General features: G+C 51.9%; 1 protein-coding gene across 1 annotated transcript in view; it reads left to right on the top strand.

The window, feature by feature from the left end:
- CB1H4orf50 (chromosome B1 C4orf50 homolog) overlaps positions 1-26,830 on the top strand; it is a 52,218-nt gene extending 25,388 nt beyond the window's left edge. Inside the window, 6 exon segments of the mRNA XM_047857623.1 lie at positions 7,345-7,499; positions 11,440-11,496; positions 12,662-12,844; positions 19,419-19,467; positions 21,354-21,481; positions 26,508-26,830. Of these exon segments, the coding sequence (XP_047713579.1) occupies positions 7,345-7,499; positions 11,440-11,496; positions 12,662-12,844; positions 19,419-19,467; positions 21,354-21,481; positions 26,508-26,759 (824 nt within the window). The 3' untranslated portion in view covers positions 26,760-26,830.
- Positions 26,831-27,477: the final 647 nt, after the last annotated feature.

Here is a 27,477-nt window from a genome sequence, read left to right as displayed (position 1 = left end):
GCTCACGTTTTCAGCGGCGCCTGGGAGGCTCAGTCGGTTAAGCGTCCAGCTTTAGCTCAGGTCATGATCTCGCAGAGCGTGGGTTCACGCTCCACGTCGGGCTCTGTGCTGACAGCTCAGAGCCTGGAGCCTGCCTCGGATTCTGTGCCTCCCTTTCTCTACCCCTCCCCCGCTCACACTCTGTCTCTCTCTCAAAAAATAAGTAAACATTAAAAAAAATTCTTTTGTTTTTTAAGAAAAGAGCTCATATTTTCAGATCCAGGAGATTTTCAAGCAGTCCAGGTCCTAATTCTGCACATTGAGTCTCTCTCTCTCTTTCTCTCTCTCTTTTAAAGATATAATTGACATATAACATTGTATAAGCTTAAGGTGCACAACGTGTTGACTTGAAACATTTATATGTTTCAATACGATCACCACCATAGGTTGGCTAACACCTCCATCAGGCTCTGCATTGGGTCTTGAAAGGGACAATGGAAAGAACAGAGGCTTTAGGACTCACTCTGAGGTCGAACCCAGCCCTGTACTTAACCACGTCTGTGATTTGGCCAAGACATGGGCTTCCCTGAGTCACTGTCCACACGTGTGGACGGTAATCGATGTTCAGGAATCGCAGGAAGAAATGCTCATCACTCTCACGGTGGTCTTGCATATCTGTTAAGACATCTAGCATTGAGCCCTTTGACCCATATTCTCTTTCTCTCTCTCTGCAGCAATTTTGTCATTCGTTGCAAAGGATTCTCTTTGGGTTTTGCTGATTTTCTTCATTGTATGTCTGTATTTTATTTCACCGGATTCTGTTTACAGAATCGCTCCCTTTCTTCCCCTTTGTTTTGACTTAGTTGGCTGCTTTTTCTTGCGTCTTGTGTTGAAAGCTTAGATCGTTGATTTTCAGCAGGTTCTTCTTTTGTGATCTGTGCACTTAAGTCTTTGCAATGCTCGCTGAGCACTGTTGCAGCTACGTTCCCCACATTTTGATATGTTGTGCTTTATGTCTATTTGGTTCAAAGTAGTTTCTAATTCCTGTTTGCGGCGTCTCTCTTGGCCCATGGGTTATTCAGAAACGTGTTGCTGAGTTCCCAAGCACCTGCTGACTTTTTTGGTTATGTTTTCGTTACTGATTTGTAGTTTTATTTCACTGTGGTCAGAAAACATACACTATATTGTTTTAGTTGTTTTAAAGTTTGAGATTTGTTCTAGCGACCAGGTTATAGTCTATTTTGGGTATCCTGGAGGTCCTTGTAAGGAGTGACTATTCCAGAGTTCTTGAGGATTGTGATCAGTCCAAGGTGGTTAACTGTGCTAATCAGATATTCTGTGTCTTCACCAACATTTTGTCCATGTGTTTTGTTATTTACACAGATACGTTTGCAATCTCTGAGTGTGCATTTGTGTATTTCTTCTTGGCGTTATATTAGTTTTGATTCATATATTTGGGAATTTTCTTTAACGTTTATTTATTTTTGAGAGAGAGAGAGAACGAGAGAGGAGGACAGAGGATCTGAAGTCGGCTCCTTGCTGTCCGCGCAGAGCCCAATGCGGGGCTCAAACTCGCGAAACTGTGAGATCGTGACCTGAGCCGAAGTTGGACGCTCGACCGACTGAGCCACCCAGGTGCCCATGGAAACTATTTATAAGATACACGCAGACTTAAAATTACGTTTTCCTGCTGACTTGATTTCTTTGATCGTGATGAAGGGTCCCTCGTTATCTCTCAGCCTTCTTGCCCAAATTATACTTTGTCTGACATTAAAGTAGGCACATCAGCTTCTTTCCCTTAGTGTTTTCATGGAATCCTCAACTTCTTGTACACCATTCATCCTTTTGCATTCAACCCATGGGCATCCTCGAAATAGCATGCGACGGGTGTGTTTTCACTTAGCTCAGTTCCACAGCCTCTGCTTTTCAGTTCAGGTGTTCGGTCCACGTACATTTCACGCATGTGATGATAGAATTGGGTTTTTGTTCTCTTTGTCTGTTCTGTTCTGTTTCTCCTTTCTGGCCTTTGCTTTTGGTATTCATAAATATTTTCTGTTATTCATTTTTCTTCTCCGTTAGCTCATTCTGTTCCTCATTTTCTCAGTATTTGCCCTAGAGATTTCAAAGTGTGCCTGTTAATTATTTAAATGTACCTTACATTGGTACTTTTAGCAGGTAATGCAGAAGTCCCAAATAAGTGAATAATTATTAATGATTAATGCAGAAATGTTAACAGTTTATCTCCATTCCTCTTTCTTCTTTTCTTCATTTTTAGCATGTATATTATGTCTCTGTCTAATAAATGTCACGAGGCGTTGTTACTGTTGTTGTTTAAAGCAAGCAATGATCTATGTTGCCCCACATGTCCTCACGTGTCTGTGCTGTGCATTCAGTCCTGGGGATCTGTTTTCCTTCTGTCCGAAGAACTTCTTTATTTCTTCTGGGAGGATCTGGATTTAGAATTTTAGGTAGGCAGATATTTCCCCCTCTTTTGGCCCTTTGAAGATCTAATTGCATTGCCTTCTGGCTCCCATAGCTTCTGTTCAAAAATTGGTTGTTTTTATCCGAGTCCTTTTTTTTTTTTTTTTTTTTTTTTTTTGCTTGGTTTTGTTTTTCTGAAATACATGTGTTATTTTGTCTCTGACTGCTTTAAGATTTCCTTTTTATCTTTGGGTTTTGGCAAATTGACTATGATGTGCCTGGTGTGGTTTTATTTATATTTATCCTGCTTGCATTTTTGTGAGCGTCTTAAAATGGTAGATTCGAGGGTTTTTTTTATCAAGTGTGGAGAATTTGGGGCCGTTATTTATTCAGATATGTTGTTCTGTCCTATTTTTCTCTCATTTCCTGGATATCCAGAGTTTTTGACTCTATCCCACATCTTTTGAAACTGTTCTGTTTCTTCCTTTTTAAAAAATATTTGTGCATTAGTTTGGATTTTCTATTGACCTGTGTTTAGTTCACTAATCCTGTGTTCTCTTGTGTCCTATCTTCTGATAATTCCATCCTATGAGTTCTTCATTTCATTTGTTCTATTTTTTTGGCTCTAGAATATCCATTTTATCCTTCTGAAAGAGATTCTGATTCTCTATTGAAATACTCCCATCTTTTCATTCATTTTGTCTATCTTTCCTATATTTAAAAAAATCTTTTTTAAATGAACCATTTTCTTTTCTTTTCTTTTCTTTTCTTTTCTTTTCTTTTCTTTTCTTAAATGGTTCATTTTCTTTTAAATGAACCATTTATTCATTTTTGAGAGACAGAGAGACAGGGTGCGAGCAGGGCAGGGGCAGAGAGAGAGGGAGACACAGAATCCGAAGCAGGTTCCAGGCTCCAAGCTGTCAGCACAGAGCCCGACGTGGGGCTCAAACCCACAGACCATGAGATCATGACCTGAGCTGAAGTGAGATGCTTAACCAACCGAGCCCCCAGGCACCCCAATCTTTCCTATATTTTGAAGGTCTTGTCTGCTAATGCCAATATCTAGATATCTCTGGGTCTGGTTTTTTTTTTTTTCAACGTTTTTATTTATTTTTGGGACAGAGAGAGACTGAGCATGAACGGGGAAGGGGCAGAGAGAGAGGGAGACACAGAATCGGAAACAGGCTCTGAGCCATCAGCCCAGAGCCCGACGCGGGGCTCGAACTCACGGACCGTGAGATTGTGACCTGGCTGAAGTCGGACGCTTAACCGACTGCGCCACCCAGGCAACCCTCTCTGGGTCTGTTTTTATCAACTGTTTGGTTGATCTTTGGTTATCTTCTTGGTTAAGTCCCGTTTTCCATCTTCTTCATGTGTCTGGTAATTTTCAAAAACTTTTGTATGTTGGACATCGTGTAGGATGAGATGTGGTAGAGACTCCTGATTATTAGCTCCCTCTAAAGGATGTTGAGTGTGTCTTCCTCTGGCAGGTAGTGGGATGATCAGCAGACCGTATCATTCCTGTGCAGGTGTATGTGAGTTTCAACCCCGTCCTAGGGCCTGATTGTCCTCCTATGGTGTGGACCTTGCTCCTGGGTCCTGGACTTTCAGTGGTAGCAGCTGAGGCCCCTGAGTATTTGCCGAGGACGCTCAACTGGGGCTTGGCCAAAAGTCTGCCAACTTGGTGACGGTGTGCGACCGCTGAGGTCTCTTCAGCAATTGGCCGACCAGTTGCTCTCCTCTGCGAGGCCCCAGAGTCCCACACTATGCTGCTCAGCTTAGGATTCAGCCAAGGACCCAAGGGGGCATTTCCAGGGCAGTGCCAGGCTCTCTCTTTCTTGTTACTTTGTTCCCCAGACCCAGATATCAGAGCGCCTCTGAACCCCAGCCTCTGAGCCCTCCATCTAGCAGGACCACTGCACGGCCTGGGCTCCACTCCTGACCCAGGCTTTGGAAAATGCTCCAGAGAGAAATCCAGGGAGAAATGGAGCTCACCTTGATGTACATCCTTTCCCTCCAGGATTGTAGCCCTGCCTCGGCTGCCACTCAATGCTCGCAAAGAATTGCTTTATGCATTTCCCCAGATTCTGTAGCTGTCCAATCTCAGCCAGTCAGACCTGCTAGGGACTGGACTCGGAGGGGAGGAATATCAAGCTGAGCATTTCAAGGTGGGAAAGGAGCAACAGGCAGAGAGCTTTTCAGGCAGAGGGAGAAGTAAGTGGCAAGGCCCTGGGGCAGGAGTGAGCCTGGCTCACTGGAAGAACAGAGGAGCCAGCGTGGTGGGATCACGTGGGCAAGGGTGGGTGTGGTGTGAGACGGGGCAGAGGGGGGACAGCCTGCAGGCCCCCGTTAGGATCCTTTGTACGTGCAATGGGAAGCCGCTGGCGGGTTTTAAGCAGGAGAACAACATGGCTCAATTTCTTTTGTAAAAAGATCACTGTGTGCTGTGAGGCAAAGGGCCAGGGGGATGCAGGGGAACAGTCAAGACGACTTTGCAGTCAAGAGATGATGCCAAGACACGATGCCAGGGCGGAGGAATTTGGAGCTGAAAGAAGGGAGGATTCCAGACAAGAACCAGAGTCGAAAGAACTGAGGTTTGTGGATGCACAAGAGGCAGAGCATGAGGAAGCCTCCCCTTTCCATCATCCTAAGTCAAAACCCGATCGTGTTGTTCTTTTGCTTAAAACCCTTCTGCCTCTTCCTCTTGCGCTTGGTGTGAACTCCACCTTCCTTCTGGCGGATCGTGAGCCCGGGAGCCTTGGCTACTGCTGCATACGTCCTACCCTCTGCCCGCTGGCGTCCTTGCTCTGCCCCTCCTCGACCCCACTTCCTCCTGGGACCTGTGGCTCATCTGCGGGGTCTTCTTTTGGGGGGCATCTCCTCCTGGCACCCCAGGACGGCCTCAGGGTGGAGGCGTGATGCCATTTTCATAGCGTGTCGTGGCTCACAGTGGGGACCTTTACACCACGGAAATCGGCAAATGCTACAGATTTGTGTGGCCCTTGACCCGCCCACAGAGCAGTTGTGACAACGTTCGCCACCGCCCGCCTGGGTGGCAGTGGGTGCCTCTGGTTCAGTGCCTCCTGGCTTTCCCCTTACCACGCCCTGCCAGTCCCCCCCTGCAGACAGAGCTCCCAGAGGGCCGTGTGCACCGTGGCTCTCAGCCCAAGTACGGCGTGTGGCTGGAGCCTGTGCTGATAGTCTGTTAGGGAACAAGTGGGTCACGGGGCCACTCACCAGGCTGCTGGCCCCCACCCCACACGTGCATTCTCTTTAGAACGCACGGGGGGTTTTCTCTCAGGATCCTTGGGGCAAAGCCCTCGTCCAAGTCCTGGAGGGGAGGGGGGGGGCCGGGGGGGACACATCGAAGGCACCAAACTTCCCAGAAAGGCCAAGTTGTTTTGCAAGTCTTAGAGCCGGATTTCATGGAGCCATCCGGAGAACCCATCTGTTCCTGACAGGGCCCAGCCTGTGCGTCTCAGGCCCACGCTCTGTGAATTTCTATTAATTAGAAGAAAACCACATCCTGCTCTCGGATTCCTTGCTAACGAGGCGAGGCCTCATCAGCCGTGGGGCAGGCTGTGTCCTCAACACGGTGTTCTCTCTCCTCTCCCGGCAGGATGGCTCACAACCCGGGGCCAGGAGCGCGAGGCAGGCGTGGCCTTCCCAGGCCTCAGATTCCCAGGGCGGCTGCCTTAGTTGGAAGGTGGACCACCCCAGTGAGGACGAGGGTCCGGGAAGCCCCGAGCTCCTGGGCTCCCGCGAATGGAGCCGTGATTAGCAGATTTGCTCCTTCACAGGCCACTTTCGCACGGGAACTGGGAACTTCTTGATACTCTGGGTCCTGGACCCAGAAAACCCCCTCCCTGGTGATCCCACGGAAGGGCTCAGAGTCTGGGCAGGAGCCGTGTGTCAGAGTCTCTATCACGGCCTCGGTTACAGCAGCAGAATCTTAGAATGACCTGCACCTCCAGCACGGTGCAGAAGGCTTCCCGTGTGCTAACACAGTGTTTTCAGTATTCTTTACTAATTTGGAAAAATGCTCATGGCGTGGTATTAAAGGGGAGAAGCAGGATGCAAAATACACAGTGTGTTCAATGTTATGTAGAAAAGAATGTGTGTGTGTGCGTGCCTGAGTGTATGTGTCTCCGTAGAGAAGTTACTAGAAAATAAAACTGTAGAGTCCAGAACCATCGGGGGACGTAGCGTCACTGTCATTTAATCACCCTTCCCAGAGTGCTAAATTACCTCTCCTTCCCGCCTTGCTGCCTCCCAGAAGTTCCCCATAACGTCCATATGAAAGCTGCCCATGTCTGACCCAAAAAGAGTGAGAGACAATTTTGTACTGATTTAAGAAAAGTGGGGAAAATGCAGTATCCTCTTTTATATCAACAGATGATGCTTTAATGTGATAAGCATCTCGTAATTGGATTTGAACCTTAAATTCCATTCATTATACTTTTTTTCAGCGGAGTGGTGACCGAAATTGATTGAAATAGATTCTAGAATGCCATGCCATTTTACGTATTTTTGAAAATATATGCAAAAGATATAGATAGATACATGTGTCTCTTGAAAATCACACTCGAGAATGTTATTCTCTAATTCTCTAGACTCCCCCAACACCCTGATTCCCAGCATGGGCCACACACACACACACACACACACACACACGCGCGCGCGCGCGTAAGGAAGGGCGTAGCAGAAAGACTGGAGAAAATACACGGATGATCACAATGATTACTCCGGCTAATAGGATGTGGGGTGACTTCTGCCACTTTATTTTCTGAAATTTTTCACTTGAGAAAAAAAACGTAGGCAGAAAAAGAATTAAGAAAGAAAACGGATCCTGTTTGTTTGCTAAGGCAAGTTGCTTTGGAAGATAAGCTAACCTAAGCATTTCGTGCGATCTGTGATTTCTGCCGCTGCAGGGCACGGAGACAGACACCCCCAAAGAGGACCTCAGGCTGTGCATTGGGCACCTCCAGCACCAGGTGCTGACCCTGCGGTGCCAGCTCAGAGACCAGGCTTCTGCCCACCGGGTACTGCAGGTGTCACATGGGGAAGCCACCCGCCTCCGGGACCAGCTCAAGGGCGAGGTAGGCTGGGCCCGCAGGTTCTTTTCCGCCTGGGAATGAAACGTTCCCAGGCTCCGGGGAGTTTTGAGAATAGAAGAATCAGGCCAGACGTCACCATTCCCAGCGGTTTCCGAGTATTTATTAGATGTCTCAAGTAAAGAACAGTGTGGGGAAGGAATCCCTCCACCCAGGTGACTTCTGTTCCATCTAAAGGTGGTAAATGCGCATAATGGTTTCCTAAAAAGTCTAACAGGTTTTCAACTGTTACGTAAATAAAAGTCCTTCCTCTGTAGGAATGAAGCGAGTGTCCCCTGTTCATTGTCTTGTCCATCATGATGGAGACGTGAATGTTCACGGGTGATAAAATTGCATAGAACTTAGTACACACACACACACACACAGACACACACACACAGACACACACACACAGACACACACACACACACACACACACACACACACAGTACCAGTAGAACTGAAGAAACCTGAGTAATATCGGAAGATTATACCAGCGTCAGTATAATCGACATGATAACGTTGTCACATACAATAATTTTACAAAATGCTCCCCTTGGCAGAAACAGGGCAAAATTCTCTGTATTATTACTTACAAGTGCATGTAGATCTATAATTAGCTATTTTGTTAAAATGCAAAAAAAAAAAAAAAATTAGTTCTTCCCCCCCTTTGGCCCCAACCCCTTCTGATGCTTCACATTAAAGCATCATCTGTTGATATAAAAGAGGATGTATTTTTTTCATCCTTATCTACTCATATTTAGTGTATGTATGGATGCATACACAAAAGTGAAATTATACCACCCCAAAATATTCTGCGCTTTGATTTTATCATTTAATAAAAAATATTGGTAATATTTCCATATCAACACCTACAGACTGACCGCATTTTTAAAAAATCTGGTATATGGGGCGCCTGGGTGGCTCAGTCAGTTAAGCGGCCGACTTCGGCTCAGGTCATGATCTCACAGTCCATGAGTTTGAGCCCCGCGTCGGGCTCTGTGCTGACAGCTCAGAGCCTGGAGCCTGTTTCAGATTCTGTGTCTCCCTCTCTCTCTGCCCCTCCCCCGTTCATGCTCTGTCTCTCTCTGTCTCAAAAATAAATAAACGTTAAAAACAATTTTTTAAAAAAATCTGGCATATTATTTTTTCAAGAGGCCAAACCATAACTTATTTAACCAATGCTTTGTTTATGGAAATCCAAATTGTTTCTGTTTCTTTGCTTTACAAACAAAGCTCAGTGAACCTTTCTATACCCCTGTCTTAGGATATGTTTCTGCTACATATGCAAAGGGTAACATTCTAGCAGAATGATTCCTGGGTCAAAGGATATGTACATAATTGGCTTTGAAACATAAAGGCAAAGAACCCTCCAAAGTGACTACATCATTTATGCTTCCACCAAGAATAAATGAGGCTAGTGTTTGCCCACACTTGGTACCCCGAATGTTATCACACTTTACATGTTTTTGACAAGCTGATGGATGGAAAACACATCATCAACATTGTGATGTAATTTCTGGCTTCTTTCCCGTGCAGTCTCTGTATAATCAGATGCGTTTATACTATACTTAGCCTCATGTCCACGTTGCTTCGTAGCCTTTGTACCCAATTTTTTTTTTTTCCTGTGTGGTAATCCATCGGCTGGGTGCGATGTTCATTCCCCTGTTGTTGGATCTATGGTTATTTCCATTCATTTATAAATTCCTGTTTATATGCAAGAGCTCAGAGAACTGGGGGCGTACTGGTCCCGAGTGGAGATGTTGATTCTTAACAGATACTGAAGAATGCCTTTCCACGGCACTGTCACCCGCTTCCAAAGCCAAGGCAATAACCAGTGTTTTTCACTGTGCCTCAGCCAGCAAGGGAGGGACCATCCCTTTTCCCCCCTGTCACTGAGGTGTGAGAAATATAACACCCACTACACATGGTAGGGCTTTTTACCATATCCAGTGTATTTTGAAGTCTGGTTTTCATTATTTTCAATCTTTTTTCTCTCTCTGCCCTTCAGTTCGAATATTTCTTCCTAACCCATCTTCTAGTTAATGCTTTTCGGGGGCATTGAGTTTACTCATAAACTCATTATTTTAGTTCTTAATTTCAGGGATTGCATGTTGCAGTCCTAGTATTTCCATTTGGTTCCTTTTCTTATAGTTTTCAGCTCAATGATGAAACTCTTGTAATATGATGATGGAACTTTTCAGTCACACTTAGTTACCTTAAGATGGGTCTCTGATTGCTGGTTCGAGGCCCCAACCTCTCCGCAAGCTCCCCGACGCTCCCTACCGTCTGTTTGGTGATCGCCATCCCCCTGGGCACGACGTGGTGTCTCAGTGTGGTTTGATTTACATTTCCCCGGTGGTATTTTCTCCCACCTGTTGTCTGTTTACTCTCTTCTCATTCACGTTTTCATGGCAAATGCCCCACCACACGGCGCCCAGCAACACATTCTTGCTATTTCCTAAGCAGAAGCAGAGACATGGTTGAATCCAAGCCTGCAAATATTATTGAGTGCCTTTTGAATGCAAGACAGTCGGCTTGGAGCTGGTATTTTGCACTTTGATTACATTCAGGAAGGTGTATGCCAAAAAAATAGCTATATAGAAATGTTCATTGAAGCCTGTCTGTGAAACAAAGAAACAATATAAACTTTCACAAGGAATCGGTTAAATAGATTATGTGTCAGCCTCGTGATGAAATAATATGCAAGATTTTAAAAGAACATGGTCCATTTGTATGAAATGACATAGAAATAATGCCATGATTTTATTTTATTTTGTTTTGTTTTGTTTTATTTTATTTTAATGTTTATTTATTTATTATGAGAGGGAGAGAACACAGGAAGGAGTTGGGGAGGGGCAGAGAGAGAGAGAGAGAGAGAGAGAGAGAGAGAGAATCCCAAGCAGGCTCCGTGCTGTCAGCACAGAGCCCAACTTGGGGCTCGATCTCATGAACCGTGAGATCATGACCTGAGCTGAATCAAGAGTCAGACGCTTAACTGACGGGGCCGCCCAGGTGGCCCAAGATAACACGATGATTTAAAATCAAACGGCAATCCAAGATGTAAGACATTTGAATAGCACAGTTTCGCATGTGTAGGCATTGTGAGGGCGGGTATGGAAGGCTGAGAACAGCGTTAGAGGTCAGAGGAGGTCGGGAAGAGGAAAAAGGACTTTTATTTGTGTAGCTTTCTTTGTGCCGATTACAGAGGGAACGAGAGGGTGACTCTTGTTCTGTCTTACGATTCGGTGGGTCAGCAGTTTGGACGGGACGCGGCTGGACGGCTCCGCCCCACAAAGCATCGATGGGAGTCACCTGCTGGTATTCAGCTGTGTGTGGGGCGAGGCTGGAGGGTCTGAGGTGGCTTTCCTCCCGTGCCTGGTGCCTCTGCCAGTTCGTAATAACGGTTTACCTTCAGTGAGTGCTAACTGGATGTTCTAAGCACTTCACAGGGGACAATTCACGGACTCCTCGCTGCAATCCTCACTAATTGGGTGGGCTCTGATAGGACGCCCACTCTACAGACAAGAAGACCGAGGCAGAAAGAGAGGTGATTTGCACAAGGTCACAGTGCTAGTGAGTGGCTGATCCAGGATTAGGACCCAGGGTGTCTGGCTCGGATTCCCAGAGGTTAACACAGCACCAAAAAAAATCGCTTCATGGGGAATCCGGGAAGGCTTCCTTCTGGAAGGAAGAGGGAACAGAGCTGGCCGGGCACCTGCAATCTGGCAGAGCTGATTCGTAGCGCTCAGAGCATCCTTCCCCACCCAGATTTCACCGGGCAGGTGACGGGCAAGGCCCCCGCTCCCCACTGAGAACCACCCCCCCCAGCCACTGTGGGAAGAGAGGGGACCAGAGCCAACCTCTCTGAGCCCAGCTCCCCTGGGGAGGCTCAGGCTGTGTCAACTGGGGCTCGGCGTTATCAACCATGTTGGTTCTCTTTCAGCTTGAGGAACTTCAGAGAAAGCAACACGAGGCAAATTCGGCCGTGGCTCCTTTGAAGGTAATGATGTCTGTGAGATCGATACGCGATGTCCCTTTCCAAAAAAAAAAATAAGATAAAATAGCGAGCTTAGTATCTTCCCCATTCTAGATGTAGTCCGTGTCTATTATGAAATAAAACTGGAAAGAAAAATGGGAGAGACAAATACCACCCTAAATCCCCATTTGAACCTAGTGCTTTCATTAATTTTCTTCCAGTATATTTTGCGTGTGTCTGAGGCCCCACCACATCTCCCTGTCCGTGTCCTGCTTTCCTGCCTGAGAGCGTGACCCAGGAGGACTGTCCCCGTCTGTCCCGACCTCTGAAGCTATGGCACGTGCCGGCCGAATGCACGAGGCCCTGATGTTTTGGGGTGGTGCGATCCAGGGGACCCGGGGAGCCCCGGCCTCCACCTCAGGCCACCCTCCTGCCCTGCCAGCCGGTACTGGGTCCCAGGCATCACTGCCTAAGGAATGTTCCTGGGCCTCCGGGCTGGGCCGGAAGTCCTGGCAGGAAAAGATGGTCACCTGCTCTTCTGATGGAGCAGGAGGGCACATCAGGAGGGAAGGGACTCGCCCGGGGCCACCCTCGAATGAGGAGGGTCTATCTGTCACCCCCTCCAGACATGCCCAGATGTGGGAGGTCATTTCATGGCAGGAGGGTCCCCTCTCACACCATTCATGCAGCAGATCCCTCCCAGGGGCATAGTGTGCCCGGCAATGGCACAGAGATGGTGCAGGGATCTAGGGGAATGTCAGCTTTGACCTTGAAGAGCTCCTGGGCTACGCGGGAGACAGACCCACAGATATGAACATTAATTGTGGGGATAGAAGGAAGCCTGGAGCCGGGCACAGAGGGACAGCAACCCCTTTGCCCTTAACAATGACCATTGTACAGATGAGCAAGTCAAGGTGTAGAGAGGAGCTTGGTCACAGAGATGGTCGGTGGTGGGGCCCACGCTCTGAGCCTGGACCCCACCCAGAGGGCAGTGGGGAGCCCCTGAGGGTGTGTGGCTGTATGGCTACTTTTAAAAGCTGTTCTGGCTTCGGGGCGCAGGGAGGGGGCCGAGCTAAGGCGGCACAGGTGGGTACAGCGCAGGGCCCAGAGCCCAGCCCAGCTGCCTGGCCCCCAAGGGTGCTCTGCCTCCGCGGACCCGCCTGGAGCACCTCTGCTCCCACCCCTGCAGGCCAAGCTGGCTTCTCTGGTCCAGAAGTGCCGGGAGAGGAACCGCCTCATCACGCACCTGCTGCGGGAGCTGCACCGACGCGGGGCCGAGGATCCCCTGCTCTCCGAGACGGCGCGGGGCATGGTGGACGACGTGGCACTGGCCGAGTACGAGGCCACCTTCCTGGCTCCGGCGCTCCCAGAGGTAGTCTCCAGAGACCCGCTGACACTCTTCCTCTGGGAGCTGAGGGCACACGGCCTGCCTGTCCACCTGCCTGACCCGAACCGTCCCTCCCTCCCTCTGTCCGCTGAGCCCACCCAGAACACGCCCAGGACTCTTGCTCTGGGCCAGCCCCTGCGCTCCTGGCTGGTGCAGGACGGCGAGCTGGGCATCCTTACCCTTAAAGTGCTCCCAGCACATGCAGGAGACAGACACACAGTCCTACAAGCCCCGCGACACTTACTTCAGCAGAGGGTTCTTGCACGTGTGCCTCAGGGCCTTAGCACTCACCGCGTCCTCTGTCCCGCAGCCTCCCAGCCATCCTTCAAGGCACAGTTCAAGTGTGACCTTGCCCAGGGAGGCTTCCCTGATTCCCATGCACCACAGAGTCAGCCACCTCCTCTGTCCTCCATGGCACGTGGATGTTCATGACATGGCACGTGGGAGGGATTTTGCCCTGCTGTCGTGGGAGCTTTGTCAGCACCTCTCTGATGGGACCAGAGAGGCTCCGTAACCATCTGTGTCTCCCTAGTGCCTGGCACAGAGAAGCCGCCCGGGGGAGACTGGTTGAATGAATGAAATAATGAACTGGATGAATGAGGGTCTCCTCTCCTGATAGTCAACCAAAAAGGAAACTGAGGCCCAGAGAAGTTGGGAGGCTCACTCGAGGTCACACAGCCCCCAGGTAGTGTGGACGGTCTGGATGCCGGCTCTGACCCAGGTCTGGGGAGGGGCTCCCGGATCTGTGCCCAGCTCTGAACAGCAGCGTCCCGGCATTTGTGTGCAGAGTATGGTGGGTGCTCACTGAGCCCACCCTCCACACACACACGCGTGTGTGCACGCGGGCAGCTCCATTCCTGGCGACCGGCCGCAACGCCCCCGCCGAGCGCGGCTCCTGATGGTGTGAGGGCGAAACGCAGTTCCCGCTGTAGACACAGCCGGCCCTGCTCCCCACGCTCCTGATCAGCAGCTCGGCCCTTCCCAGCCCAGCTCTGCAAGCCCCGCCTTCTCTGTCCCTTCCTTTCCCCCATAGTCATCAGAGGCCCCCTGGTCCCAGCCACCAACCAGCCCGGGAGATGGAGACCGGGAGGCCCAGGGATCTGCTCAGGGCTGCGTGACAGTTGAGTTCAGAGCCAGAGTTTGAATCCGGAGTCCCAGACTCTCAGGCCGGGGCTCATCTCTCTGCCCGAGTGGTTCAAACCTCTTGAGAGCCAGGATAGGGCTGAGGAAGGAAGTTAGCATGTTGTTGAGAAGCTTTGCACAGTCTCTGTGTTGACGGAGGCAGGACAGAAAGCAGAGTTCCGGGGTGTGGGCTGCAGTCACCCGGGGGGGGGGGGCAGCTGGCCCCCTGCTGAGAAGGCATCATAGCAGTGAGAGCCCCACCCCCCAGGGGCTGCTCTGAAACTAGAACTGAAATGTTCACCGGGATTGGCTGGACTGACTCATAATGACCAAATTCACAGAGACTGATGTACAAACCTTAACACTAATGTATCAGTTTCCCACGAGAACTAGAACCATGTGCAGGCTGAAGTATTGCAGGGATGGATGGAAACTTGTCCGCATATTCTCCCCCTGTATAGTGGAATTGTCAGGCAATCAAGTTCATTCATTCGTTCCTTCGTTCGTCTGTTAGTCACTAAACATTTATAACCAGGTCATTTTGGAGGCAGGAATGAAAACAGGGAGAATGAATGGTGTTGTCAGCTGATTCATTCATTTCCTGTAAGGATGTGCTCCTGGGGCCGGACTTGCCTCCCGGGGTGTCTTCCCCGAGACCTGTTGGAAGCAACGGCCAGTTACATAAGCGTCTACTCCCTTCTTTTAAGGACTTTGCATTACGTTACAATCCCGCTCTCCAAGAACACCCCTATTTGCATATTAAGGGGGACGCCTCACGATTCCCTGTGCAAACCACAAAACCCTGGCTGTGCCGTTGCCCCCTACCGTGACCTCAAGTGTCGAGCACTGAGGGGGAGAAACGGCGAATCATTTCTCAGAGCAAACCTGCGGACAACGGAGGAGTAGATAATCGTGAGTCGTGGTGAGGGTCATGAAGGTAGCGAAAACGGGACTGGGGCAGAAACTGACTGACTATGTGTGTGTCTCCGGGCAAGACTCGTACTTGTTCTCAGCCTCAGTTTTCCCATCTGTAAGATGGGAACAGGAGAGCCTACTGGGCAGAGTTGACGTGAAGACAGGTCGTTTGTGAAGCGCCCTGTATGGGGGGGGGGGGGGTGGTCCCACTTGGTGGGAAGCTGGTCTGTGTGCGGGCAGCTGTCAAGAGGGTGGCCACTGTCTAGCTCTATGGCCTTAGGAGGGGACACTTCCACGTACCCCTTACAGCGCTCGGACGCTGTCCCAAGTGCTTCATGGAGCTGACTCGGGAGGTCCTCCCACAGGCAAGGTGCTGTCATGGTCCCTCCTCCAGTTGAGAAGCCTGAGGCTCAGGGGTCTCAAGTCCTGCCCAGAGACACACGTCTACAAGTGGCTCTCCAGCTCGGCCTTCTCTGCAAGAGGCCGTGTGCCTGAGCTGAGCTGGGCTTTGACGTTGACAGGGGGCCCCTGCACCCAGCCAGTGCCGTCACCACCCCTGCGGGAGGGGGGTAGAGTGCGTGCGCATGCACCGTTGGGAATATGGGTGCGGGGTCTGGCACGTCCCAGGCCCTCAAGGACTCGGTCCCTCTTGTTTCCGGAAGGCTGGCCCTCCGAGTGCGGCTACAAGGCCGTGATGTGTTTAAGAAACCAAGGGTGTTCCGGGCTGGCTGCAGGGCCCGGGTGCTTCGTGGAGCAGTGGTGGGAGACTGGCCGGGTGGGAGGTCACTTAGGCTGTGTTCCTCGTGAGTGGGGACACTGGTGCCGGTGGTGGAGCGGGGTCCCCGTGCTCTGGGAAGGCGGACCCATCAAGTGTAGGGGTGAGACCCGGCTGCAGGTCCTGGCGGGGGGGGGGGGGGGGGGAGGGGTGCTGTGCACACAGCAGCTTCTCTCTTTCAACAGCCAGTGACTTGGGCTGTGAGGACCGAGGGCCAGGCGACAGGGCAGAGTATTGCTGGCGGCCGGGCAGGGGGTGGGTTTGACGGGCGCTGCCTCTCATTCAGAGAACACAGATTCCCCGTGGAGGCTTTGGGCTCTGGCTTGCAGCCTGGGGGCGCTGCCCAGCTGGCTGGGGAGACACGGGTGGGCTCGGGGTGGGATGTGCCAGGGCAGAGGGAGCACTGAAGCCCGGCCGTGCTCCCGGAAGCATCCCGGGAGGGCCTGGACCCTGGAGACTCAGGTGGTCTGGCCCCTGGCCTCGGGAAGAGGCTCCCACTAAATGCAAAGGTCTGACGGAGGACGGGGCTGGGGGCTGGGGGCTGGGGTGGGGCCCACCCGGATGGGCCCCACCAGACAGGCCAGTCCTTTATCCGCTAGCCGTGGGGATGCTGGCTGAGACTCAGCCCTCCCCCTTGCCAGCGTTTTCCATTCACTCATTTCCTCCTCCCAAAGCCTGCGTTTTTAGGGAGGCCACTGAGGCTCCAAGTAGTCTGCTGGTTGCAGACAGCTGCCTTCTCGCTGTGTCCCCACAGAGGCAAGCTCTCCCGTGTCTCTGGTTACAAGGGCGCTAATCCCATCCCGAGGGCTCCCTCCTTAGGCCCTGATCACCTCCCAAAGGCGCCCTCTGAATACCATCACATAGGGGTGCTGTGCTGGCCCTTGGCATGTCTGGCCTTGCACGTGCCCCGGTGTCTTTCCTCCAGCTCAGCTCGGGCACTGTTTCTAAAGTGGGGCATTTCCCTGAGGCCAGCTCGGCCAGCTTCCCCACCATCTTTCAGCGGGCACCACGGGGGTCTCGCCACCTCCCTGCCTGTACCCGGAGGTGGGAGCAAGGGGAAGGCAGGTTCCTTCCCTCTTTTGGATTCCTGAAAACCTCTCTGGGAGGTGGGGGCGGGGGTCTCAATTCCACCCACCCCTCAAGCTTGGCTTAAGTGGGCAGCGTCCCCCGCCCCCAGTCCCAGGACACCTGTTTTCTCCCCGGCTTCTGCCAGGACCTAGGCTGTTGACATTCCCAAGCCAAGAATGAGGCACTACCTTTCTTTGTGGTTTCTATTCAGGTGTCATCCCCTCCTTGGGGGCAGATGCCCTTGGTGGGAGGGGGGAGCTGGGGAGGGGGTGCCAGGCCTCACCCCGGAGACGGCCCTGGTTAGGGTGCAGGCACGCCCTCCTGCCTGAGCCTGAACCACCTCCCCCAGGGTCTGGCCTGCTGTCAGCTCAACAAATGGTAGGTCCCATCAGAGAACTTGATGAGTGGGGCCTGCCTGGCATCCAGCAGTTCCGGGACTCGGGGGTCACTGTATTTTCTCCCGGCACGTTCGTACCAGGCAGACGGACACGCCCCAGACCCCGAAGAATTGCCGGCCTGTGACCATGGTGCTCCCCCCTCACCTTCCTAAGCTGCCTGTTCCCTTAGGCCAGGGGGCTGCGGTCCCTCCACCGGGCTCTGTGAGGCTTCAGTAAGACCTCGTGTCAAATGGCCACACGAGCTGTCACGTACAGGCACTCAGAGAGCACCGGGGTCCCCGGGCGGAGGTCGGGGCTTGGGCATTCCAGCAGTGGGGAGCTGTCTACACCGCAGCCCTGGGCGGGGGCAGGCGACCGGCAAGGGGGCTGCTACCTTTGCTTCCTCTTGCCCCGCGCTCTCCTTTTCCTCCACCTCCTTGCTCTCCTCTGGGCATCGTCAGCGAGATCTATAGACGGGCTTCCAGAAAAGCAATCGCGTCTTCACAAGCAGCAGCGGGGCTCAGAGCCCTAAACTCCCCTAATTCATTAAATCGGCGACCCCCAGGCCTGGGCCTCCAAGGATCCAGGAAATTATTTTCCCTTTAGCTCTTGCCTTTTATGAAATTTAGAATATGGCCCCCCAAAGTTTACGTGGGGGAGGGAGGGGAGCAGCGCCCACAGGGCGAACGGTAGCCCGCTACCCTGTGTGGAGCGTTTCGTAGACGTCCACTCTCCTCGCGTTCCGACAAGCCCCCGCCAGGAACACGTGAGCGCCTCCATTCTGCAGATGGAAGCGGCACGGCTCAGGGTCTGGGGTGTCTTGCTTGGCCGAGACCAAGGAGGCGGCAGAGCCAGGATTCCGCGTGGCGGTGCCCGGCCCTGAGCCTGTCCAGGCTGGTGGGAAGAACGAGGGGCAGGAAGGGAAGGAGGATCTGCGGCTCCCCGATCACAGGCTGCCCCCTGGCCGTCGGTGGGATGGGTCTGAGGCTACTCTGGACACGACGGTCAATGAGACCTCGTTCTCGTGGCGAAGGAGTCGCCATCGAACGGGCCCCCCTGGGAGGCTGGTGCGAGGGACAGTAAACGTGTGGAGAGAGGAGAGAGGGACTTGATGGGGAGTATGCTTCCTGGAGGAGGCGGCACACACACCAGGCCTGGAGGGATACAGAGGGGTTGTAGTAGCCAGAAAAGTGGAGCGAAGGCCGTCTGGGCCCCGGAGAGCTGGACGTGGGCGGGCACAGGGCTGCGAGCCGTGATGGTGCCGGAGGACACGCGGTGTCCCCGGGGATATGAGCACAGCGCCCCGTGAGCGGAAGAAGAGGCAGCGTTTCTAATACAGAAGGCTCCAGTAAGTGGGGCCGGTCAAGATGGTCAAGCCATAATCTGTGCCCTTGTGTATCCGTCGCTGGGTTGGTCAATCCATTTTCGAGGGGACAAAAGAGTCCCTTGTCACGGCACAGCCCGGAGGGGCTATGTGAGAAGCAGGGGGGTGAAATCAGGGAAGACTTCCTACCGGAGGGGACATTTCGTTGGGTTGTGACATATACATAGAAGTTCGCCAGAGAAAGAGAGAAAGGGCAGGGGTCTTCAGGCAGGGGGCCAGCTGATGTAACTACCTGGAGAACACAGTGACACCGCACACGGGCCCCTGCCCCGCCAGAAACGCCCAAGAGGAGGAGGCAAGGTCTGGGCTGCTGGTCTGGAATCTGACCTGCCTTGAAGGTCCAGCCCTGCTCTTGTTAAACCAGTCGGGACACACCAGCTAGCCAACTCTGCCACACCACCTCTTGTAGACCCTGCGCGGTCGTGGGACCCAGGAGGACAGGCACCCGGTCTACACTGCGCGGGGGACTCCAGTTCAAGCCCGACCTGAGTTCCTGGGTGACTGAGCCAGGGACCCCGGGGCAGCTCAGCAGTCGGCCGGTGCAAGGTCTGGCAGGACCTCCGTGGAGGCAGAACATCTCTCCTGGAAACTTTGCCGTCCAGCCTCCCTCATTTCCTCCCCCCACTTTTCACAGCAGTATCTAAAACACATTAATCACAGTCTCCGTTTGGAGATTTAATCTGAATAGAGAAAATGCAATTGCTTTCCTGCACCTGTATTCCCTAAGAGCAGATTCTGGACTCCTCCGAGGGTCACGGGCAGAGTGGGGAGGGGTGGCTCTGACCGGAGAATGTGCTTTGCGCGGGAGGGGGGGGGGGTGGGCAGCACATGACCTGCTTCCTCCCAGTTGCAGCCATCCGCGGGAGGCTTGCTCTCCTGGACCACGCGGAATAACTGCTGACGCGTCTTTTCTTCCAGACCAGCCACCACCTGGATGTCGAGTCTGAGACGGCAGCAGCTGTAAGAGGTCAGTGCGATTTTCAATTAGCGATACCTGTGTGCTCAGACGCCGGGACCATCTGACAGGTGGGCCAGGGTCAAGTGCAGGCTGTGAGGAACCAGCCCCGCCGTCTCCCCCTCCTGCCCTACTTGGCCCTGCCTTCTCGCTCCCCAGTGTAAGGAGAACACGGGACGAGAAACACTCCACAGAAGTGGCCGGTCTCCTCAGCCCTGTGGTTTCGCTCCTGGAAGTTCATCCTAAGGAAATAATTCTCTGTGTGGAAACACTCAATGGACAGGTGTATTCATGCCCTGGCGTTTCTGATAATGAAAAGCTCTGGGGGGGGGGGGGGCCTCCAGCATTGTCGATGAGCCCTGTCGTTTAAAAATTTAGGAGAATATCGTATATGAGATGGGGAATGGAATGCACTGGATGACTGCAGGGATAGGGCTATGGAAGCACATCATCTGTATGAGTAGCAACTTAAGCGGGCGGATAAACTCAGATGCTCACAGCGGTTACATAGAAAGATGGCAGCGGCTGATTGCTTTTGTTCTGTTTATTATGATTATTTTTAAATTTGTGTTAATGTTTATTTATTTTTGAGAGAGACAGAGTGTGAGCGGGGGAGGGGCAGAGAGAGAGGGAGACACAGAATCCGAAGCAGCTCCAGGCTCCGAGCCATCAGCCCAGAGCCTGACGCGGGGCTCGAACCCACAAACCGCGAGATCCTGACCTGAGCCGAAGCCAGACGCTTAACAGACTGCGCCACCCAGGTGCCTCTGCTCTGTTTATTCCTAAAAAGGAAACTCAGATGCTACCTGGGCAGATAGGATTTCCCTGGTTAAGTGCAGCATGCTCTCAGCATGGGGGAAGGGATTCGTTTAGCATTCTGTTCACATCGGATGCTCAGCGGAAACGTGGAGAAAGTGGGGCACCGGCCGGGGTGGCTCAGGCAGCTAAGCCGTGATCATTGGCTCAGGTCATGACCTCCCGGTTCTTGAGTTCAAGCCCTACATCGGGCTCCATGCTGACAGCGTGGAGCCTGCTTGGGGTTCTCCGTGTCCCTTTCTCTCTGCCCCTCCCTAGCTCACTTTCTATCTCTCTCAAAATAAATAAACATTAAAAAAAAGAAGAAACACAGAGAAAGCACAGATGGCATTGCCTGCAGGTGAGTGGGTTGCTCTTGAGATCTGCTTATCTAGCAATTCTTATTACAGGGTCTTGTGCTTACCAGCTGTGTAATCTTGGATGAGTTAATTAGCCTCTCTGAGCCCCAGAGTCTTAGCTTTTAAAGGAGGATAATATGACCTTTCTCAGGAGTGTCTTACTGCCTGACCCAAAAAGAGAGATCTTTTCTTGGTCTTTGTCCGGTCAGGATGGGCCTGCCCTCTGTGCTGTCGTGTCCTCCTAGCAGTCTGAGTTGGCATCTGTTTTCACAGTTGGAAGGACATGAATTCCACTTGGCCCTTCATCTGCCACTAATTTGTGCAAGTGTCCTTCCTTCTGGGGGCGCAGCGTCCTCAGAAATGTGCTCAATTGATTGAGTTACTTGTTCCTTAAACATTTCCAGAAGGCTACCGGGTACCAGACCCAGGGGGTGTATCTCAGGGTTTACAAAAATGGGTCAGCTTGCAGAGGTGGTGGTCCCTGTGTTGAACGAGCTGACAGCCAAGGAAAGAAAGCTGACGAGGGCAGGTAGTTTTCTAGGATACCCATAGCCATGATGGGACCATCAGAGGGGTGTGGATAAGGCACTCAAGGGTTTGTGGGCATCCGAGAGGGCCTCTGTCATGGGTACGTGGGGATCTGGGAATGAAATAGAATGGAAAAGGTTATTCCAAGGCTCAGAGACGTGTGATTTTTAGAGTAGATTTCTGGTTTGAGGCTTGACTGAAAATACTCTTTTCTAGCTCAGAAATACCTCCCGAAGCCCAAAACAGACAGTGTCGTCATCCAAAGACCTTTGCGTTCAGAGTCCTGGCCTGTTCCCGAGGCTGAGTGGCCAGCACAGAACACGGCTAGACCGGATTCACCAAAGGTGAGAGGACGTCAGTCATCTAATTTCTTCGATAAACTTTTGTTTTTATCAAGACTGTAACACACATAAGGAAAATGGCACAAATTGTAAGTGTACAGATCAATGAATTATCATGGAGGGACACCCCAAAAGCCATCACCAGGTTGAGAACTAGAAAAACACCAGCACCACAGAAACCCCTTGGTTTCCCTTCCTAGTCTCTATCTATTATCTACCATTTAATTTGTGGTTTTGGTCAAGTCATGTGTTCTGTGTCTGGTTATTTTTCCCTGAGTGCTAGACATCATGTGTCAAAACCTAAAGGTATAATTTGGGGTTCTGCCTCATAGTGTATTGTCTTCATCCAGAGCACGCTTCCTTTTGCTTGTGACAGGTGGCTAGGCCGGGCTCAGGCCATTCCTCACATCATAACCTGGTTCAGAGATGGTTTCAGCACTTACGAGTTCTGTTTTCCTTCCCGTTCACTCTCACTCCTTGGGCATAGCCTTTGGCGTCCTGACCAGAAGACTGTAGTGTTTATCAACATCTTTTGCCCGTGGCCCTTGTCAGTCCCATTAGCTGGGAAAAGCCTTGCTTAGCCTTCTGCATCACAACTGCCACTGTTACCGTAGCCTCTCACCTGGAGGGAAGTATGGCCTCCACGGCCATGCCAATGACCAATGACTCCCGGCTTCTCTCCTGTTTTCAGCTTTAGTTCCTCAGATCCTGCCCATCTCCGTAGCTCTCAGATGGTTTAAATAGAAAGTATGTTCTGTTCTGTCCAGCTTTTCTAGTATTTACCAGAGGTTCAGTCCAAAATGTCCTAACCAAGTGGAGCCACAGCAGCCCCCTCTTTTCTCAGAGAGAACATATTTTACTGATGAGATGTGAAGTCTGACGGGCTTGAGTTCAAATCACAACTGTAATTCAGCGTGATGTTGGGCAGAGGATTTACTGTGTCTGTGTCTCTGCTTCCTTGTGTGTAACATGGGGATGATACTTCCAACTGCTAGTATGATCACAAAATCAGGTAAACAGGGCTGAATAAGTATGTGAACAAGAGAGATGCTCAGGAGAAGAAGAAAGTCGCCATTACTCAGGAGGAATCTGATCTTATTCTTAGCATTTCATCTCAGCCTATTGGTGATTTCCTTCCACCCGTCATTCGCGTGGCATCTCTCCTGCCTCCATGGTTACATTAATTTTTTTATCTAAAAAATGGAGACAGTATTTACCTCTTAGAATTGTTAGGACAGTTCAGTGAAAGCACACACATAACATGCTTGCTATACTGCTTGGTACACGAGAGGTGGTCAATAAATGACAGCTATTGTTACTGGCCTTCATTTATTTTTAAAATTTCACTTATTTATTTTTGAGAGAGAGAGAGAGAGAGAAAGCAAGTGGGGGGAGGGGCAGAGAGAGAGAATCCCAAGCAGGCTCCACACTGTCAGCACAGAGCTGATGCGGGGCTCGATCTCTCGAACCGTGAAATCATGACCTGAGCCGAAATCAAACGTTGGATGCTTAACCAACTGAGCCACCCAGGTGCCCCTATTGGTGACCTTCTTAAACATTTTTTTCCCCTGACTGGTGACTTTAATTTTAAATTACTCATCTACAGGTTTATTACCTAAGAATGAGTACTTTTTTTGGTTTTTTTTTTTTTGTTTTTTTCCCAGCTTTGATCTTTTCCTAGGAAAATTTCCTCTGACTTTTGACCTTTGGCCTGGCTTATCCCAAGCAATAGAAGGCATTCTAGGAAAAGGAAACACTACCCGCAAAGACTGAGGGGTCAATGCTCCTCAGGTGTCAGGGGCATTGCGGGCAGTTAAACGTGGCTGTGGCCGGAAGTAAGAAGGTGTAGAGAGGGGTCTTAGAGATCCCAGTGATGATGTTAAAAATCTTGTAATGTTTTGTTTATTTATTTATTCATTTTTGAAGGACCCAGAGAGAGAGAGTGTGTGTGTGTAAGCAGGGGAGGGACAGAGAGAGAGAGGGAGACACGGAATCCGAAGCAGGCTCCAGACTCCGAGCTGTCAGCATACAGCCTGACGTGGGGCTCGAACCCATGAACTGTAAGATCATGACCTGAGCTGAAGTCAGATGTTTAACCAACTGAGCCACCGGGTGCCCCCTGGTGATGATGATAATGAGAGTAACAGTGGGAAAGAAGCCCCCCGCCCCCTTCCTGAATGCCTGCTCGCCGTGTGCAATGCACTGGCTCTTCCAGTCCTCACGAGGGGCTTACAAAATAGGTATCAGAATTCGCCCCCTTTATCTGTGAGAAAAGACGAGGCACAGAGGAGGTATATAGCCGACCCTGGGTCACACAGTTCATAGGCAGCAGAGCTGGGGTCCCACCCAGGCAGCCTGGCTCTGGAGCTGGGGCTGCGGCCGCTGCGTGGCCAGACGGTGAGAAGCCTTCACGGGAGGGATGGGAACAGTCTCTCCTGCCCCCTGCACGGCCCAGTCTGGAGTTCAGGGTGAGAAAAACCCCGCGAGGGCATGCGCTAGGTGGTGCTGGCCAGAAACTTGAGGAAATGGGCAGAGCATAAACTGAATGAATGAATGAACCAGAAGGTGCTCCAAGTTTCCGGATTGTTCTTTAACTTTCTTCAGAGTCATTGCCACGCACGTCGAATGCCACCATTAAACACGCTTCCTCCATTGGACGCAGTGACAAACCCGTGGGATGTTGGCCTGACTCTGCAGCGAGATGATGGGATGTCGGTACAGGTATTTTTGTTCCCCTGCTTTGCGAGCACCTGGCCCACAGGGGGCCCCCTCAAGGGCCTGTGGGATGCAGAATCAGAGCGAGGGGCTGGTGGGCTCTTTCTCTAGAAGGTCACGGGGCACCTGGTCCCCCCCCACCCCCACCCCACGCAGGCTGCATCCTGCTCCGCTGTGCAGGGCGTCAAGAAGCAGAGAACCCAGGGGCGCCTGGGTGGCGCAGTCGGTTAAGCGTCCGACTTCAGCCAGGTCACGATCTCGCGGTCCGTGAGTTCACGATCTCGCGAGATCTCGAGTGATCTCGCGTGAGTTCGAGCCCCGCGTCGGGCTCTGGGCTGACGGCTCGGAGCCTGGAGCCTATTTCCGATTCTGTGTCTCCCTCTCTCTCTGCCCCTCCCCCGTTCATGCTCTGTCTCTCTCTGTCCCAAAAATAAATAAAAAACGTTGAAAAAAAAATTTAAAAAAAAAGAAGCAGAGAGCCCATTGCCTTGTGGGACAACAGATTGCGAGCCATAGATCCGGGCTGGCTCGAGGGGAAGGGCTTCCTGTGGTGAAAATGAGTTTGTTAAATAACTACACTAGGGGATCAGTGACCTAGCAGCAAAACGAGGTCATTGTTGAAGGGTAGTAGCTAAATTTGTCACATGTCACAATTCTATTATTTTATGGTCGAGCTTAGAGGAAAGAAAAGAGAAAGAGAGCAGGGAGGGCCTGGAAATACACGCAAATATCCCAAGAAGGCTGGTAAACCTTTGGTGATGGAGGCAATGTCTGTCCCTGTGTCACAGACTGGTCATGCCACTGCCCCACTGAAGACCCTTCATCTGTCCTGTGTGTGACAGCCGGCTGTAGGGGTGAACGGTGCAGGCCCAGGGGTTGAGCGACCTGGGCTCAAATCCTGCCTCTGCCTCCTGTTAGCTGTGTGGCCATGGGCAAGTCACTTAACCTCTCTGGGCCTCTGTTTCTTCATCTGTTTGGGTTAAAGACGGAATGAGTCAATATGTATACATTGCTTAGCATGATACCCGGCACATCATAGGAGCTCCAGAAATGTTCGCTGCCATAGGCTGAACCGTAGGAGATATCGTCCTACCTTCTCGCGACAGAATCTGCGGTTTCATGAGGTTTAAACTATTATCATCGACAAGCGCAGATTCCTTAAGTGGCTGGTTGCACGTTACTCTACGTGCAATGACCTTCAGCTTTTAACAGCAGAATCCTGCTCCTTCTCGAAAGTCTGGCTCAGACACCGCCTCCTCCAGGAGGCCTTCCTGCCCCTCAGTGTACGGTCAGTGCTCCCCTCCCGGGTGCTCCACTGGCGGGTGCGTGGGCCTCTCTTCCGGCACTGATTCGGCAGCGGACCTGCACGTTTTTTTGGCCTGCCTGTGCCGCTGGGGTGGGGAGCACCCTGGGGGAGGGGCCGGTCCAGGCGGGGCACACGGGCCAGCGCCCGATGACCGGCATTTCCTCTCCTTCCTGGCTGTGCCTTTCTCAGCCATCAGTGGAACTGCGTGTGCCACGCCACCCACTGGTCACGGCCTCCCGAGGGCACGGGAGAAGTTTGCTCCCTCTGCCCGTCTGAATGCTGAGGCCCTCTGCCAGAGGACTGAGCAGACACATAAGTAGGACTGACACTGCCCAGCATGGGGATCCTTCCTTCCGTCATTTGCAGGGAAGGTGCTCGATAACTGTGGATGCTGGGCATGGAGGGCTGACATGCGTGTGATAGGGGAGGGTGGAGCTCCAGAAAGAGTGGGTGGGGCTTTGAGGGCAAGTGGGCTTGGGCTCAGCAGCTGCATAGATTTAGGTGAGCTATTTAGGGTCTCTGAAACAGGCACCTGTTTCCCCATCGGTCATGCGGGCCTGATGACAGCCTGGTGGGAGGGCTCAGTGGAAACAGGTGAACCAGCTCGGTGACAAGAGCCGTGGGCGGTGCCCGGCATGAGGTCGGCAGCCGGTCGACATCGATTGCCGTTTGATGGGACACTCGCCATCTCTCGTCCCTGCAAACAAGAAACGTCCCCGCTCTATGGGGACACCATCAGTGATTGTCCTGGCAGACACCTGCTGGATGACGTGGTGAGGGCCACCCCCCAGCCCCTGTTCCTCCCCCGCCGCACCGTGAAGGCATCGTGTGCCTCGTTGAGCTGTATAGGAGGACGTGAGCGGTGCAGGGGGAGCACTCGTGCCGGGCACACAAAGCCTCCGCAAATGTTCCTTCCTGTTGCCGTCTCTTCCCTGGATAAGTGTGGGATGAGGGGGCTTTTACGAGCTTGGAGAGGCAGAGACCATTTCATTCTGCTCTTGCCTCCAGCTTCCCCCGCCCTCAGGGCCGACGCCTGGTCCCGGAGCGTGTCCGTGTCCGGCTGCAGCCGCCGTGGAGCCCGCGTGCCCTGCGCGACGCCCGCGGGGAGAAGGCGGGCTGTCCTGTCCCGTCCTCCGTGCCGATGACCCCCCGCCACCCTCTGAGCTCCTGAGTCCTGCAAGGATCCTGGCTTTCCACAAAGAGCTCACACAAAGCATTCGCAGCAATGCCCAGGTCCATCGATCACCGCTGGAGTTATAAATTTAATAGAAGCGCTCACGCTCCGGGGCCGTTTCATAGACTCCATAAATATTTGAAGCCGAGCCTTCAGACACGGCTTTAAGGAATTGGTAGCAATCAAAGCCCTCATTCGGTGGCAAGTGGTTTTGCCTCTGGCTCGGGGCTCTGTGCTGCTCGTCGGAGCTTGGGAGAAATACTCGACTGTGCCCGACACATTCCGAGAGCTTTGTCAAGGCAGCAAAGGGAATATTTACCGTACCAAAACCTATTGAAAGACTGGTCCGGTGGTTCTCAACTGGGCGTGATTTTTCCCAACCGGGGAAAAAATTGGCAACGTCCGGAGACATTTTCTATGGTCCTAACTGGGAAGCCGCTCCCGGCATCTAGTGGGTAGAGGCCGGGGATGCTGTTAAACATCCCACGATGCACAAGGCAGTGTCCTAGAACACAGGTAATCCAGCCCAGATGTCAACAGCGCCAGGGTTGGGAACCCCTGAACTGGTCTATCAGCTCCTAACATTGACAGCCACAGAGACCTGTGTTGTTATTTTCCTGCCCTTGGGGCCCCTCCCCGTGTGTGAAAAGAGTTTTGTCTACTAGATGAAATGTTTGATTTAAGTAATTATATATTTTACATGTTAAGGCATTAAAACCCATCGGAACTTTCTAATAAGGCCCATTCGTTCAACCAACATTTGCTGACATCCAGCGAATGCCAGGAAGTATAATGTGAGGGGGA

Source organism: Prionailurus viverrinus, chromosome B1 (genome assembly GCF_022837055.1).
Source record: "Prionailurus viverrinus isolate Anna chromosome B1, UM_Priviv_1.0, whole genome shotgun sequence".
In the NCBI taxonomy this organism is placed as follows: Eukaryota; Metazoa; Chordata; class Mammalia; order Carnivora; family Felidae; genus Prionailurus; species Prionailurus viverrinus.
This window is presented reverse-complemented; position numbering and strand designations above follow the sequence as displayed.